This window comes from Ruditapes philippinarum, unplaced genomic scaffold (genome assembly GCF_026571515.1).
Source record: "Ruditapes philippinarum isolate M1 unplaced genomic scaffold, ASM2657151v2 ctg124_1_1_1_1, whole genome shotgun sequence".
Taxonomy (NCBI): Eukaryota; Metazoa; Mollusca; class Bivalvia; order Venerida; family Veneridae; genus Ruditapes; species Ruditapes philippinarum.
In genome coordinates, this window is record NW_026866080.1 from 731,356 (window position 1) to 749,961 (window position 18,606).

Consider the following 18,606-nt stretch of genomic DNA (forward strand, 5'->3'; position numbering starts at 1 on the left):
GATTCACAAAAATTTGTTCCGCGACATCGTCGAAAATGTTTAAAGTATCAAAGGGAATTAATTCTGACGGTAATTTTCTTTTAGGAACACCTCGCCGATCGCAAAAAATCACTCCGAGACAATTTGGAGTTGAACAGGATCAATAAGTAATAAAATGTGATGTGAATGTTCTTATTCGACATCCATTGAAAAATAAAATCTACTTCGTAAAATTATGACTATATTAGGTAAAAACTGTGTTATAAAGTGTTAAATGAAGTTCATGTTACTAAATATAATCAAGTCCCTTGGTAAGAAATGTTAATTCCCTATTTCTTTTTAATGCGACTTTATTCGAAAGTTATCAATTATGTCCCATCCGACCGAACCGATGATCGATTGGGACATTGAATTTCATCCGATTTCCATCACTACTTATAGCTAACTCTGTCCCTGCCAGCAAAATTAAAAATCCTATTTCTATCCAACACATAAAACAAGTTCTATTTGCTTAAAGGATAAATCTGTTTACTGGGATTATATGAAAAAGTTAATAGAATTTGTTGATCTTTCTTCTACATTTAATTTAAGGTTTTGAAATGAATTGTTACTTTTTTTTTAACTTTCCTAATTTCTTCCTAAAAGTGAAAGAGTCATAAATCTAAAATAACTTTACTGAGGTCCAAAAGCCTTAAAACATAAAATTTGAATTTCTTGCATTGATCAACAGGGGCAGTAAAACAGAAAGATATGCAAAAGATAATATAGAAATCTAAATTATGCATAATTTAATTGAAAATCATATTTTTTGCAATCTGTAGACCAATTTGAGTTATAAGCATCTGTACTTGAGGTATCCTGCTGAAATTAACAATTCAAAAAGAATATGTGCTTTAAAGGGTCATAGCGCTGTAAGTAATAATTTGATTGCAGCTAAAATCAAACTTAGGTTGTGTATTAATATATTATTCTTTTAAGCCAAATATAAACACAATCATTGAAATCCTTCAGAAGTTATCCTATGGAAGCCAATAATTCAACAAAACATCCCATGGAAACCAATAATTCTACAAAACATCCCATGGAAACCAATAATTCCACAAAACATTCCACCAGGAAACCAATAATTCCACAAAACATCCTATGGAAACCAATAATTCAACAAAACATCCCATGGAAACCAATAATTCCAAAAAATATCCCATGGAAACCAATAATTCCACAAAACATCCTATGGAAACCAATAATTCCACAAAACATCCCACGGAAACCAATAATTCCACACAACATCCCATGGAAACCAATAATTCCACACAACATCCCATGGAAACCAATAATTCCACACAACATCCCATGGAAACCAATAATTCCACACAACATCCCATGGAAACCAATAATTCCACAAAACATCCCATGGAAACCAATAATTCCACAAAACATCCCATGGAAACCAATAATTCCACAAAACATCCTATGGAAACCAATAATTCCACAAAACATCCCATGGAAACCAATAATTCCACAAAACATCCTATGGAAACCAATAATTCCACACAACATCCCATGGAAACCAATAATTCCACAAAACATCCCACGGAAACCAATAATTCCACACAACATCCCATGGAAACCAATAATTCCACAAAACATCCCACGGAAACCAATAATTCCACACAACATCCCACGGAAACCAATAATTCCACACAACATCCCATGGAAACCAATAATTCCACACAACATCCCATGGAAACCAATAATTCCACACAACATCCCATGGAAACCAATAATTCCACAAAACATCCCATTGAAACCAATGATTCCATAAAACTTTTGCCTGAAAAGGGACATAGCTCTTTCATTAATTATTTGATTGTAACTAAAGTCGAAATTAACCTGTACTCTTTTTTTTGGGGGGGGGGGGGTAGGTTTAGAGTTCCACTGATACAACATTTTGAGACATCTTGCAGTAAATATTGCCAATTGATGACATTGTAAAATAAATTGCATTGTTTTCAGTTTTAAATTCGTTACATAAGCTTATGTTTCAGATTTTTTTGGTTGTCTCTAGACATTTTTAAACAGAACTTTACCCTGGTTAATAATATTCCTTTGTGTGAAATAAGTCTATAAATACCAGTAAAACCTAAGCATATATGCTGAGATTATTTATCTGGGTTAAATACTATTATAGTTTATAATAAAAAAAAAACCTTAAAATACTTTTTCCATGTTTCATTTCAAAGTGAGGGTATCATCAACAGTGTTTAAAATGAATTGTGAGGAACAGATTACTGTAACCCAATTTATATTCGCGAATACAAATTTTCGCGTTTTGCTGAGGTCTGACATATTCGCGAATATTAATTTCCGCGTTTTCTTGATTTCAGAATAAAACATATTCGCGTATTGGAAAGTCCGATACGGGCGTCAAATCCATAAGCCGACTATTAATCTTCAATAATTGAGGTCATTATTGGTGTCTTAAATTGGATTAACAATACGCTAGCCTTATATTGTATTGGTAAGTGAATTGTAATCACAATTCAGCAAAACATTTTCTCTATATATCTAAACATGTCGTTAAAAGGGTGGTTGATAAAAAATAAACCCTCAGAATGCAGGGATGTTTCGGCATCGTTTTTGCCTGATCATGATCTGGAAAGCACATCAGAAAAGAAAAAAAAATGATTAAAGCGGCAAACGAAGCTGTATTTGAAATTTTATCACCAAATCTCCAATCAGGTATCGAACCCACGCCGAGAAAATTATGTTATGAGTCCGCAATCTAACCAACTGAGCTATACAGGCTGTTAAGATTGACGGCTAAAAATGAAACCATCTTGTATTTCACTGTTTGTAATTATGTACACCTAATACCCTTTTGTGATGCTCGATAGGTTTATACCACCTTTGTCGTAACAATTCACTCAAACAATTATTTTATAGGATCCAAAAAACAATAGCCTTTTGTGATGCTCGACAGTTTTCCCACATTTGTCAAACGATTTATTCAAACATTTAAATATGAAGAAACTTAAAACTGACACATGCTCCGTATAGTACCCTATACGGAACGTGATTGACAATATGCCTACTAGTATTTCATAAATTGTATTTAAATGTGGATGTTTATTTTGATTGCTATATTGACATAGAGTTCTTTTGATATTTATGAAATAGTAGTAGTTTACTTAGTTTGTGTTTTTATTGCTTTATGGCAATATTCATAACAATTCATTACTTCCTAACAGGTGCCCGTAAAATTCGAATATATCCGGTCAAGTAGCTTTGCATGAACAACGTCTAAAATAAAAAATTCTCTCCAATTTATTCGCAAAATTGTGCGGACTTATTCGCGCAAACAAATATTCGCGCTTCGTGGCCATCCGCGAATAAAGCGAATATTAATTGGTCGCGAATATTCGTTGGGTTACAGTAACTGCTACAATGGCGTTGTATGTTGTACATTGTTCAGTTCAACATATGCTTAAAAACCCTGTAAATAATTTATAAAACACATATCTTACCTTTTTAAACAATGAGGTTTAAGTTGGAGAGTCAGCACTTCATTTGATGTTTTCTGAAAGAAAAATGAACCATAGTTAGAAATGGTTGGCACCCGGGTTTTTCAAATAAAAGACACTGTTGGCATGCAGGTCATACTTGTTTGTTTTTCCTTCATTTGTTCAGCAGGAATTTTGCTTACATTTTAATTCATGCAATATTTTTCAAAAAAAGGCATTAATCTCGCAATAGCCTATCCTAGGAGAGACACTATAATGTTATAAATGGTATAAAATTACACATGATTTACTTGTAAAATTGAATTATTTATGTGCATCTTTTTATGAAATAACATTTAATGTTTGTCATAAAGCCTCATACATTACAGTTATACAATACACTGTATAAGGCACAACGAAAAACTGATCAAAGGAACTGACAAGCACTGAAAAGCATCAAAATTCTTATACACAATAAGAAACAACAAGAACTGTCCTCCAAGAACTGTCGGAGGACAGTAACGCTCGACTATTCGAAAAGTTGTCACAAGTGTGTTTCATGCTTACCTATATGGTTACATAAAATTGTCCGAAAAGGTACAAAGGCTTGTTATTAGGATGTTTTATCGAGTCAATCACAGCTTTATTATTATAAAATACAACAAGAGGGCCATGATGGCCCTAGATCGCTCACCTGACTTATCAAACTCATCCAAACAATTACCTAGACAAGCATTCTGACCAAGTCTCATGACAGGTGAGTCAAAAATGTGACCACTACAGTATTAACAAGGATTATGATTATCCATATTTGAGCAGTGCGACCTAGTTTTTTTACCCAGGTGACACATATTCAAACTTGACCTAGAAATCATCAAAACAAACTTTCAGACCAATTTCCAGGATACTTGGAGCAAAACAGTAGCAACTAGAGTGTTAACAAGATTTTGCTATTTTTAGCTCGGGTGACCTAGTTTCACATGCGATTTCGAACTCATCCAAGCAATTACCTAGACAAGCATCCTGACCAAGTTTGATGATAATTAAGTTGAAAATGTGACCACTAGAATGTTAACAAGGTTTTTCCATATTTGGGCGGTGTGACCTAGTTTTTTCATCCAAGATGACCCATGTTCGATCCTTGACTTAGAAATCATCAAAACAAACTTTCAGACCAATTAACAGAATATTTGGATCACAACAGTAGCCACTAGAGTGTAAACAAGATTTTTCTATTTTTAGCTCATGTGACCTAGTTTTTCATCCGAGATGTCCCATGTTCGATTTATTCCCAGCAATGACCTAGACAAGTTTCCTGACCAAGTTTAATGACAATTGAGTCAAAATTGTGACCACTAGAGTGTTAACAAGGTTTTACTATTTTTAGCTCTGTGACCTAGTTTTTCATCTGAGATGACCCATGTTCGAACTCATCCGAGCTATCACCTAGACAAGCATCTTGATCAAGTTTGATGATGATTGATGCAAAAATGTGACCGCTAGAGTGTTAACAAGGTTTTTCTATTTTTAGCTCCTGTGACCTACTTTTTCATCCGAGATGACCCATGTTCAAACTCATCCGAGCTGTCACCTAGACAAACATCTTGACAAAGTTTGATGATGACTGATGCAAAAATGTGACCACTAGAGTGTTAACAAGGTTTTTTCTATTTCTAGCTCCGGTGACCTACTTTTTCATCCAAGATGACCCATGTTCGAACTCAATCCGAGCTATTCACCTTAGACAAGCATCTTGACCAAGTTTGATGATGATTGATGCAAAAAATGGTGACCGCTAGAGTGTTTACAAGGTTTTTCTATTTTTAGCTCGGGTGACCTACTTTTTCATCCGAGATGACCCATGTTCGAACTCATCCAAACTATCAACTAGATAAGCATCCTGACCAAGTTTGATGATGATTGATGCAAAAATGTGACCGCTAGAGTGTTAACAAGGTTTTTCTATTTATAGCTCCGGTGACCTAGTTTTTCATCCGAGATGACCCATATTCGAACTCATGCTAGCTATTATCTTAAACAAGCATCCTGACAAAGTTTGATGATGATTGGGTCAAAAATGTGACCACTAGAGTGTTCACAAGGTTTTTCTATTTCTAGCTCCTGTGACCTAGTTTTTTCATCAAGAGATGACCCATGTTCGAACTCATCCAAGCAATTGACTAGACAAGCAATCTGACCAAGTTTGATGAAGATTGGTTCAAAAATGTGACCACTAGAGTGTTCACAAGGTTTTTTCTATTTTTAGCTCCTGTGACCTAGTTTTTCATCGGAGATGACCCATGTTCGAACTCATCCGAGCTATCACCCAGACAAACATCCTGACCAAGTTTGATGATGATTGGGTCAAAAATGTGACCTCTAGAGTGTTCACAAGGTTTTTCTATTTTTAGCTCTTGTGACCTAGTTTTTCATCCGAGATGAGCCATGTTCGACCTCATCCGAGCTTTCAACTAGATAAGCATCCTGACCAAGTTTGATGATGATTGAGGCAAAAATGCGACCGCTAGAGTGTTCACAAGCAATTGTGGACGGACGGACGACGGACATTCACCGATCCTAAAAGCTCACCCTGAGCAAGCTCAGGTGAGCTAAAAATTGTTCAAAAAAAGGCACAAACCCTTCAGTAGTTATGGAGATATTTGTTAACCAAGAATTTCTAAGTAGAAAAAGGGGCATAATTATGCAAAAAAGCAAATCAGAGTTTTTGGACTTATGCCAATCATGTTAGATAATCACAGAGAACAAGTGTGTGAAGTTTCAAGCCATTCCTTTCAGTAGTTATGGAGATACCAGCTTGCACGCAAAAACGTAACCAAGAATTTCTAAGTCAAACAAGAGGGCCATGATGGCCCAAGATCACTCACCTGAATTATCAAACTCATCCAAACAATTACCTAGACAAGCATTCTGACCAAGTCTCATGACATGTGAGTCAAAAATGTGACCACTACAGTGTTAACAAGGATTATCCATATTTGAGCAGCGTTACCTAGTTTTTTACCCAGGTGACACATATTCAAACTTGACCTAGAAATCATCAAAACAAACTTTCAGACCAATTTCCAGGATACTTGGATCAAAACAGTAGCAACTAGACTGTTAACAAGATTTTTCTATTTTTAGCTCCGGTGACCTAGTTTCACATGCGATTTCGAACTCATCCAAGCAATTACCTAGACAAGCATCCTGACCAAGTTTGATGATAATTAAGTCGAAAATGTGACCACTAGAATGTTAACAAGGTTTTTCCATATTTGGGCGGTGTGACCTAGTTTTTCATCCAAGATGACCCATGTTTGATCTTGACTTAGAAATCATCAAAACAAACTTTCAGACCAATTAACAGAATATTTAGATCACAACAGTAGCCACTAGAGTGTAAACAAGATTTTTCTATTTTTAGCTCATGTGACCTGGTTTTTCATCCGAGATGTCCCATGTTCGATTTATTCCCAGCAATGACCTAGACAAGTTTCCTGACCAAGTTTGATGACCATTGAGTCAAAATTGTGACCACTGGAGTGTTAACAAGGTTTTTCTATTTTTAGCTCCTGTGACCTAGTTTTTCATCCGAGATGACCCATGTTCGAACTCATCCGAGCTATCACCTAGACAAGCATCTTGATCAAGTTTGATGATGATTGATGCAAAAATGTGACCGCTAGAGTGTTAACAAGGTTTTTCTATTTTTAGCTCCTGTGACCTACTTTTTCATCCGAGATGACCCACATTCGAATTCATTCAAGCTATCAACTAGATAAGCATCCTGACCAAGTTTGATGATGATTGATGCAAAAATGTGACCGCTAGAGTGTTAACAAGGTTTTTCTATTTATAGCTCCGGTGACCTAGTTTTTCATCCGAGATGACCCATATTCGAACTCATGCTAGCTATTATCTAAACAAGCATCCTGACAAAGTTTGATGATGATTGGGTCAAAAATGTGACCACTAGAGTGTTCACAAGGTTTTTCTATTTTTAGCTCCTGTGACCTAGTTTTTCATCAAAGATGACCCATGTTCGAACTCATCCAAGCAATTGACTAGACAAGCATTCTGACCAAGTTTGATGATGATTGGTTCAAAAATGTGACCACTAGAGTGTTCACAAGGTTTTTCTATTCATAGCTCCTGTGACCTACTTTTTCATCCGAGATGACCCATGTTCGAACTAATTTGAGCTATCACCTAGACAAACATCCTGACCAAGTTTAATGATTATTGGGTCAAAAATGTGACCTCTAGAGTGTTCACAAGGTTTTTCTATTTTTAGCTCTTGTGACCTAGTTTTTCATCCGAGATGACCCATGTTCGAACTCATCCGAGCTTTCAACTAGATAAGCATCCTGACCAAGTTTGATGATGATTGAGGCAAAAATGCGACCGCTAGAGTGTTCACAAGCAATTGTGGACGGACGACGGACATTCACCAATCCTAAAAGCTCACCCTGAGCAAGCTCAGGTGAGCTAAAAAGGGGCATAATTATGCGAAAAAGCAGATCAGAGTTATGGGACTTATTCCAATCATGTTAGATAATCACAGAAAACAAGCATGTGAAGTTTCAAGCCATTCCCTTCAGTAGTTATGGAGATACCAGCTTGCTCGCAAATACTTAACCAAGAATTTCTAAGTAGAAAAAGGGGCATTATTATGCAAAAAATCAGAGTTATGTGACTTGTGCCAATCATGTTAGATAATCACAGACAACAAGTGTGTGAAGTTTCAATCCATTCCCTTCAGTAGTTATGGAGATACCAGCTTGCATGCAAAAACTTAACCACAGGGACACCGACGCCGACAATTAAATGGGTGACTGCATTAGCTCGATTATTCTGCGAATAGTCGAGCTAAAAATGCATGAGATAATGTGATAAAGCTCAGTTCCTGAAATATCAAACAAATTTTATTCCTGACCCATGTTAACAAAGTAAAAAATTTAAAATGATTTTGATTTCGCTTTATTATTGCTTTTTGAAACTTAAATTAATCATACTAGGTTAATATATTATATTGGGACTTTCCAGCTTTAATGGTTGAGAAGACCTCTTTTCCCCCACAGGGCATTATTTCAGGCACAAGTGGGCACCTGAGTAGAATCACTGACTTTCTGTAAGCCGGCATGATAGCTTCCTCACATAAAAGAATCCAAAGCAAACCTACAGTAGTAAGGGGCATGTTGTGTAAAGACAAAGACTTTAACCACTCTGTCATGCACCCCTACATACTCATAATGTAAAAACTGCTGATTTGCCCCCCTCACCCCCCCCCAAAAAAAAAACAACAACAAAAAACGGCTAATTTTGCAATCAAAATTTTGGATTGACAGAACAAATTAAAATATTATCTGGTTTAAATTAGGACCAATTTTAAGATCAGGATCAATTTTTGAATTAGCTTTTTATAATACAGTGCATATCTTTAAAAGTACCAAGGAAGTTTCAACTAGAAATGTGTCCATAGGACACGGATGCCCCCACACGCCACTGTTCTGTCAATCTTATGACACTAGGTCAAATATTTTTTGGACTACATGTGCCACAAGTTGAAAACTAAAAATCAACAAAGGGCCATAATTCTGTTAAATTTGGTCGCAGCAAAAATTCCTACCTTTACTACCATCTACACATTAAGGTTTTTAATCCCTGGAAGTTTAAGCAAAATCTGCTATCCGGTTTAAGAGGAGTTGCGTTCACAAAATTTCTACATAGTATATAATGAAAAAATCAACAAAGGGCCATAATTCTGTTAAATTTGGTCGCAGCAAAAATTCCTTCCTTTACTAACATCTACACATTAAGGTTGTTAATCCCTGGAAGTTTAAGCAAAATCTGCCATCCTGTTTAAGAGGAGTTGCATTCACAAATTTCTACATAGTATATATAGTGAAAAAACAACAAAGGGCCATAATTCTGTTAAATTTGGTCGCAGCGAAAATTCCTTCCTTTACTACCATCTTCACCTTAAGTTGTACATCCCTGTAAGTTTAAGCAAAATCTGCCATGCGGTTTAAAGAGGAGTTGCGTTCACAAAATTCTACATAAGTATGTATAGTGAAAAAATCAACCAAAGGGCCTTAATTCTGTTTAATTTGGTCGCAGCAAAAATTCCTTCCTTTACTACCTGTTATGTCATGGGTTTATGAACGACATAAATATATATGTGCTCTAACTACGTTTATTATTTAAACTATATTCTATGATACATGTGTTTACATATCAGTGTCCGCGATGGTAGTATATTAAGATCTAGGGAACTCTCTATTATAAAGGAGCTGTACGCACCTAGATTATTCATGTTACAGTTTACTCATCATGCTACATCTTCCATCTTTTACCAAAATTACTGTTATATTTAAAACATAATTTTATCATAAGTATAACCGCATAGATTATTTGATAACGCTTAAAATAAATTCAAGTAAGAAAAACTTTATATATTAGATGATGATTACAGTAACATGTAGTTAATAAATGTTCATTTTCATGAGTCGTTTCCAACATGTACTAATCATGATTAATACTGTAAATTTCTTCATTACAAACAATCCACTGTCTATTTACAAGTCTGTTACAGCACGTGGCTTCACCTTTCTGCCTGCACCGAGTACATAATTAGCATATCCGGAGGATTCTAAAACCACGGCTGTTATTGCTATCTGTACGCTCTGACCCTACGTTAATCTTTCTGTCATTAACTGACATTTCAAGGCCAGAATTCAAAGCACCATGTGTCAATAAAGGTGATCTTTAGATTTCAACAAATCTTTACGATTTCTGCGATATTGTTGTCCGTTTTCTGTTTCACAATATAGGACGCTATCGCTGTGATTTTTTATTACAACAGCGGGACTCCAGGACTTGTCTAGACGTTGAATTCTAGCGGAATCTCCAACATTTTAAGGGAGACAGAGGTTTAGCATTTTTATCATAGTAATGCTTAGATTTGACCTTGGATTCTGCGATTTTTTGTTCTGACTACATCAGGGGCGGTTACTCGTGTATAAGTTTTCCCTTACAGTGGGAAGATAGAACGAAGTTGTCGTGATTGGACTAACTGCGCTGGACTGAAATTTCCCTATATCAGCCGAGGGAGCTAGAATGATATTTCTAAAAAATCCTATTCTCGGATCAGAATTATCATCTTTGCTTTTTAAGTATACGTTTGGCAACTTTAACCATCGCCTCAGCCAAACATTTTGTTTGGTTTATGCAATATGGACTACATTTTACATGTACAAAATCCATGACTTTGAAAAACTCCTCAAATTCTTGACTAGAAAAACATGGACCCCCCATCAGTGGACTATTTTCTCACATATGCCCCAATGTGACATGATATCTTTCATGTGGGGAAATAACAGTTGAACTTTTTTATGTTCGAAAAGTCATGAACTATGGATACCTAAAATAGTAATCGGACATGACCATGAAATTTTTCTCATTAAGTGAGAACAAGTCACACCCTGCGATTTGAAACGGATAGTCTGGGATTTAGAGCTGATTAATGGTTCCTCTGTCGATGACCGTATTCCAGACAAATCTGACAATTGATGTAACCATTATCAAGTTATATTCATTTGAAATTCCCGGCCAAAAAACATTTATTACCTTGCTCTACTTAAGACATTTTTGCGCACCCAGATGACTGGAATGCAGCACCTTTAACATTCAGATCTGAGTGACCTGGGCATAACGATTTGTTCTCCTTTCATATTAAACCATTTAACCTAAATTAACTCATCCCTATAGTTCCAAAAGCACAATTAACTGATGACAAGCCTTTTGTACTTAGGCCACACCAAACTTTATTGTTTGTTGTAATGTTACATTAATTGTTCATCTTGTTTTGTTTGTAACCTGATTCCTCAAGTTTTCTATTCTGACACGGGTAAGATGAGATACCATGCAAACGTGTGCCTCAATACCCTCATTAAGTTCTGGGCTTGTTTCCGGATGGCGTTTCTGCTGAAGTCCATCTGTAATGGGATTTTCTTACCGGAATGTGACGGAAACTGAAACCTAATATGGAGTTAATTTCAAGACTAAACGCTGCAACCTAGCAGTATTGAATGCATAGGCTTTTTTCAGCATCCACTGTTAAGGAGATGCGTCATTTTCACAATGACATCACGGCCATAAAGCAGTACTGATGAAATTTCGTAAATCAAAGAAAATAGATAATAATTCTTTAGAAATTTGACCCTATTCCTCTGTGATTCAGTTAAACTACGGACGCAAATGCTATGGGAAGTTTTTTCCTGGAAAGATTACTGCCCCTAAAGATTTTGAAAGAGAATTCAACTTGCAATGTCAAGATTTGTTTGCGTCATAATAAGCTAAACATGTGTCCTTCAACAATGACTCTTTCATTTTCAAGGAATCACTTGAGGCTTTGCCACGTTGAAATAGTGTCCTTATGCAATAACTCTCTCATAGGAGGGGAATCTCTGAAAATTGTCACCCCTGAGACATAACGACTGATAATTAACCATGCCTAATACCACCTGTAGTTCACTTGTGTTGTGTGGGTGTGCTCATATCCCTTAATGGCCTCAATTTTGGCGGATCGGCCTTTAAGCTTCTGCAGTTAACACTGTGACCCAAAATAACTTAATCCGGTGAGACCTACTTCCAACTTTCGGAATTGAAACGAGATGCCTTTGCTTTAAAGCAGTTCAAGGACAGCTACTTTAAAATTTTTTTTCGGGGTTTTCTCTTTTTTTTTTCCATTTTTAAAACTTTTCCCTCGATGGAACCCCATTACAGCAAATATCATCAACAATTTAGCTACCCTTCGAGACCATCAGATGCCTCTTCAAGGCCGAACCAAAAATCACATCGATACCTATCCGTATGACATCGAAGCATACCCATGAAGACCCCCAATGGACGTTAAATTGCAGTCAAATATGACGACTCTTCAGTAATTGGATATTGACCAGTAAGCACTAGTAAGTCCAATGAGTGAAAACTTTGCATTACCAAAACTTATTAATACGTCATCAAGATGTTTTGACGTGTAGGGTGTAGCTTTAATTGCACTATTCAGCGAACAGGGTCTAAACAAAGACGTATATCGCCATTACTTTTTTCAGTAAACAACTAAATTATTAACACCTTCATGTGTGTTTGAAATCTTAGCAATTTACTCCCATTTTTTTCCATTCGTTGTAAGTTCCTGTTTCACTTTATCTGGTAAAGCAACTGGAATCCCTACGGGGGAGGATGAACAACTGCCGTTTAGGCATTTGTCAACATTGAATGTTACATTCCCCAGGGAGTAACCCCATATGCCATCAAAAAACTGGGATAATCCGTCAAAAGCGGACTCTTTAGTAAGAAAGCCTCTTTGTTTCTATGATTATAATCATTTTGATACAGAATGAGCGAAATTCTATGAGCTTAAAGCCCAAAAAGCACGACTTCACAACCTAATAGATGGTGGGATTTTCGTTGTCTACGACATGAAACGTGACATTTTTTGCTTGACCTGAACAGCATAGAACAAGGAGAGTGATTTGCCCTTTTGCTATGCAAAAGAATTCCATTGTAGGCGGTCAATTTAGATGTGGGCTTTCAAGTGGTGCCTTGAATCCTAAACCTTGAAAGTTAGATAATGCAAAATTTTACCTGAGAGCCAGGGTCTAACTCATTTGCACAGCCTTTTTACTATTTCCAATTAATATTTCTGTAACATCTGCCCATTTTTACTGTTACACAGTCAAGACTGTCCACATTTCATACCACAGTCAAGTATAATTCAGAACTTATATTTGAAATGTTCATTCACTGTTCTTGATTTACAAACATTGCTCCAGTGGTCCATTTCTTTACAATTGTACATTGTGTGCCTTTTGCTGGAACAACGCTGCTTGTCAGTATGTGATTTCCACACCTTGTTACATTTTTACTGTGTGAACGTTCCCCAAATGCGACCTGATTGCTGATGTTTCTGTATATCGACCTGCATCATCGCATGAAGAGTTCCGAGAACGACGACCTTGGATGCCCGAATGAAACGGCTAGGCATCCGTCCCTTCGGTCTGATACTGCATGATACCGGAGGCACTTTCTTTGACGTTATTGAACATTTTATTCTGAGATGCAGCATATTCAAATTCTTGGAAATTTTTGGCCTTGTCTAATTCAGATCTTCCCTACTTGCAAAAGCCTTTCTCTTAATTTCGAACATGGAACGCAAATATTAATCTATCTCTGATCATGTCATCTTTCTTGTTCCAAAATTCACACTCTGTAGGCCTTGTTTTATTATTGTGATGAATTGTTCCATAGTTTTTCGCTTGTTGTGATATTATTTGAATTGATAGCGGCTAAATACTGTTAATTATCGGCAGCGAGTGTCTCGGACTTTTTGGAAGATCTTTTATTGTGTCTTTTCTATCTGCATTACGACATGAAATTGCGGCTCTATATATTTCTCTTCCCTTTGCACCCATATTAAGCAATAGCAGTCTGTAACGTGGACATCTTCTTCTTGCTCTGTTCAAGGGTCCTTTAAAAATTACTAATTCACCAGTGCTCTTGAAATTTGCAAATTCTTCTACAAGATTGGTTTATGTCCAGTCCATTTGAGGCTTGCGGATACCACCTTAAATTCATTTTTTTATAATATTCCAGCACTTAAGGAAATATTATGTAATATTGCCAACAGAAGGAATTATAGTTTATTTCTGTCCTTTCTTAAAGAATGTTTTATTGCAAACAATTTTATTAAAATATTCCGTTCATTAGGAATGATTTACCTTTTTATATAATATTCTTTCCTTAGGAACTTATTAATTAAACTATTTAAAATATTCCGTCTTTAAGAATTATTATTTTTCCAGTTCTGACACCATGTTATGTCATGGGTTTATGAACGACATAAATATATATGTGCTCTAACTACGGTTTATTATCTAAACTATATTCTATGATACATTGTGTTTAACATATCAGTGTCCGCGATGGTAGTATATTAAGATCTAGGGAACTCTCTATTATAAAGGAGCTGTACGCACCTAGAGTATCATGTTACAGTTTACTCATCATGCTACACTACCATCTACACATTAAGGTTGTTTATCCCTGTAAGTTTAAGCAAAATCTGCCATGCGGTTTAAGCAGAGTTGCATTCACAAAATTTCTAAATAGTATCTAGTGAAAAAATCAACAAAGGGCCATAATTCTGTTAAATTTGGTCGCAGCGAAAATTCCTTCCTTTACTACCATCTACACATTAAGGTTGTTCATCCCTGTAAGTTTAAGCAAAATCTGCCATCCAGTTTAAGAGAAGTTGCGTTCACAAGATTTCGGGACGTACGGACGGACTGACGGACGGACGGACGGACGGACAAGTGCAACGCTATATGCTCCCACATTGTGGGGGCATAAAAATCTCATTACTGCATGTTCTTTTAAGATTATGCATAAGTTAGCAATAAATGTTTAACCTACAGGCATAAACTTATGTGTTAATTTTTATTCAGTTCCTGGCAATTCTTCATGAATACAGGGCCGCATAAATGTTAACTCCAAACCACACAACTTACCAAGGGTTCATTCCATTTGAGTGTATCATTTTCAAATCCACCAAATATTAATATTTCACCATCAGTGGAACAAAACGCTGTATGCCATTCTCTAGGTTTACAAAAAGGCATTGTTATCTGTGACCACTGTCTGTCGGTCACATTCAATTGCCAAGCATCACCTGTTCATAGCAAAGGAAAGAAAAATATGAATGAAATAAGATTTTCAAATATTAATAAACCCCCCACCACAAAGCAACAACAAAAAACAAGAAGGCCAAGATGGCCCTCAATTGCTCACCTGACCAATTGAACTAATCTGAGCAATTACCTAGACAAGTCAAAAATTGACCACTAGAGTGTTAACAAGATTTTTCCATATTTGGGCGGTGTGACCTAGTTTTTGACCCCAAGTGACCCACATTCAAATTTGACTTAGAAATCATCAAAACAAACTTTTAAACTAATTTCCAGGATATTTGGATCAAAACAGTAGCCCCTAGCGTGTGAACAAGATTTTTCTATTTTTAGCTCCTGTGACCTAGTTTTTCATCCAAGATGACCCATGTTTGAACTCATCTGAACAATTATCTACAAACACATCCAAGCAATAACCTACACAAGCATCCTGAAAAAGTTTGATGATGATTTGTCAAAAATGTGACCACTAGAGTGTTAAAAAGGTTTTCCATATTTGGGTGGTATGACCTAGTTTTTGATCCAAGGTGACCCATATTCAAATTTGACTTAGAAATCATCAAAACAAACTTTCAGACTAATTTCCTGGATACACAGTATTTGGATTAAAGCAGAATCCACTATATTGTGAACAAGATTGTTCTACTTTTAGCTCCTGTGACCTAGTATATCATCCGAGAATGACCCATGGTTGAACTCATCCAAGCAATTACCTAGAAAAGCATCCTGACAAAGTTGATGACAACTCAGTCAAAAATGTGACCACTAAAGTGTTAACAAGGTTTCTCCATATTTGGGCAGTGTGACCTAGTTTTTGACCCACGATGACCCATATTTAAGCTTGACCTAGAAATCATCCAAACAAATTTTCAGACCAATTTCCAGAATATTTGGATCAAAACAGTAGCCACTACAGTGTTAACAGGATTTTTCTATTTTTAGCTCTCGTGACCTTGTTTTTCATCCGAGATGAGACCAAGGACAACAGGTGATGGCCATTCTACAATCCTTAAAGCTCACCCTGAACAATCTCAGATGAGCAAAAAAAAAAAAGAAAGAAAAAACTGGTTACTTCGATTAAAATATGGATTGAGAAATCAACTAACTAACTTAAAGACACAAAGTTGTCAGAATATCCACCATAAAGGAAGATAACTTCATCTGAGACAGCTGTAAAGGTATGCCATGATCGTCCACACGGACACGCACCTTCAACATATAACCTGAAATGTAAAATACATACGAGTTAAAAGCTTAAAGTACCTTAATGTACTCTTAGGAAATATATAATTTGGACTTTATTGTTGTAGTTAAATGAACAGTACATTTTTTAGCTTATATATTACATATATACAAGTAATATAATGAAAAAAAAACACAATTTTTAGGTCTGAGAGATTAATTTCAAAGAATAAGAATGATAAACCTTGCATTATAATTGTACAACAATGCAAGAAAAAATTGATATTAATCTACATACTAATATGACATAAAAACAAGAATCATTAAAATTTGTTGAAGTACATCAAGTAAATTCAAGGGACTCCAGTAAGTTTTTTTTTTTTTTTTTTTTACATTACCTAACTGGAAATAATTTTTCAACATTAAAATTCAATTGAATGAAGCGTTAGATCAATATCTTTGTGCAAAATTTCAGATCATTCAAGCTCACTTCATTTATTCAAAATAACTATTCTTATTGTGAACAAGAGCTGTCACCCAAGTGACGAATGCCCCCCGAAAAGGTTTCTTAAGCATACAGGTATTATGAAAAGAAAAGAGAATGAAAGTAATTAATTGCTTAATATTGATCTTTGTATTATAGTACCTGTAATCTCTAATTGTGATAGCGTTAACCTTCAAAATATAAGTGTGACCTTGACCTTTAAAGAAGGGATGTGGTTTCTTGATGCGACAGATTGTTGTTATGAGATAGACATTTGTGCCAAGTTATTTAAAAATCCCTCAATGCATGACAAAGTTACAGTCTGGGCATAATTGTTGTGTAAGTGGGGACACACGGACAAATGGACATGAGCCTTAGCCAAGACACATTCTCTTGATGTGGTAAACATTTGTGCCAATTTATTTTAAAATCCTTCAATGCATGACAAAGTTACAGCCTGGACACGAATGTGTATCTTCAAACACTTCTAGAGAGAACGAGTACTTTCAAACTATAAGTGTGACCTTGACCTTGAAGGTAGGGTCATGGGTTTTAGTCGTGACACATCGTCTTGATATGGTAGACATTTATGCCTAGTTATATTCAAATCCTTCCATGCATGACAAAGTTACAGTCTGGACATGAAATCCACATCCATACAAAAATAACCAGTAACCAGGTGCACAACTACACATGCTGATCAACATTCCTGTAAAGTTTCATGACCCTAGGTCAAATACTTTTTGAGCTATATGTGACACAAGTTAACAAGAGCCTGATTTGAACCTGGTGATGCTCCCCAAATAGGTTTTGGACACAAGAAAGTACACCTCTTGTAGTTTCAGGGTTATGTCTCTTGAAAAAATTGCAATAAGTCCAAAATTAGGCAAGGCAGAGAAACTGTTCTTTGCACTGCACTTTTAATTTATGCCATCTATCAACCTACAAAGTTTCTTGTTGATAACTCTTATGGTTTCTGAGACAAAGTTCAATATGTAAAAATGAACAAAGGGCAATAACTACAAAATTTGGCAAGGCGGAGTTTAAGTTCTTGTGCACTTCACATCTACCTATTGAGATCTACCTACCTACAAAGTTTGATATAGATATCTCTTATAGTTTTAGAGTGATGTCCCAGACAAGATTTTTTTAAAAGGGGAAATAATTCAAAAATGGGGCAAAACAGAGTTATAGTTCTTTCATACTGCACTTTTACTCAATGCAATCTATCTACCTACAAAGTTTCATGTTGATATCTTAAATTTTAGAGTTATGTCCCAGACAAAGTTCAAAAAGTAAAAATAAACAAAGGGGAATAACTCCAAAATTTGGCAAGGCAGAGTTACGATTCTTGTGCAATGCACTTTTTCTCAATGCTATCTATCTATCTACAAAGTTTCATGCTGATATCTCTTATAATTTTAGATTTATGTCCCGGACGAAAAAGAGTTATGGTTCTTTTGCACTGCACTTCTACTCAATGAGATCTAACTACCTACAAAGTGTTATGTTGATATCTCTTATAATCTAAGAGTAATGTTCCTGACGAAGTTCAAAGTGTTTAAATGAACAAAGAGCAATAACTCCAAAATTAGGCAAAAAAGAGTTATGCACTGCCCATCTTCCCATTGAGATCTATTTACCTACACAGTTTCATGATGATATCTCTAATAATTTTAGAGTTATGTCCCAGACAAGATTTTTCTAA

At 35.8% G+C, this 18,606-nt stretch overlaps 1 protein-coding gene across 1 annotated transcript in view; it reads right to left on the minus strand.

The window, feature by feature from the left end:
• The window catches only part of LOC132731262 (kelch domain-containing protein 2-like), a 31,084-nt gene that overhangs the window by 1,933 nt on the left and 10,545 nt on the right, over positions 1–18,606 (minus strand). The window contains exons 7-9 of the mRNA XM_060717419.1: positions 16,343–16,455; positions 15,056–15,216; positions 3,507–3,559 (exon numbers count right to left, since the gene is read on the minus strand). Coding sequence (XP_060573402.1) covers positions 3,507–3,559; positions 15,056–15,216; positions 16,343–16,455 — 327 coding nt within the window. The remainder of the gene's footprint in view (positions 1–3,506; positions 3,560–15,055; positions 15,217–16,342; positions 16,456–18,606) is intronic.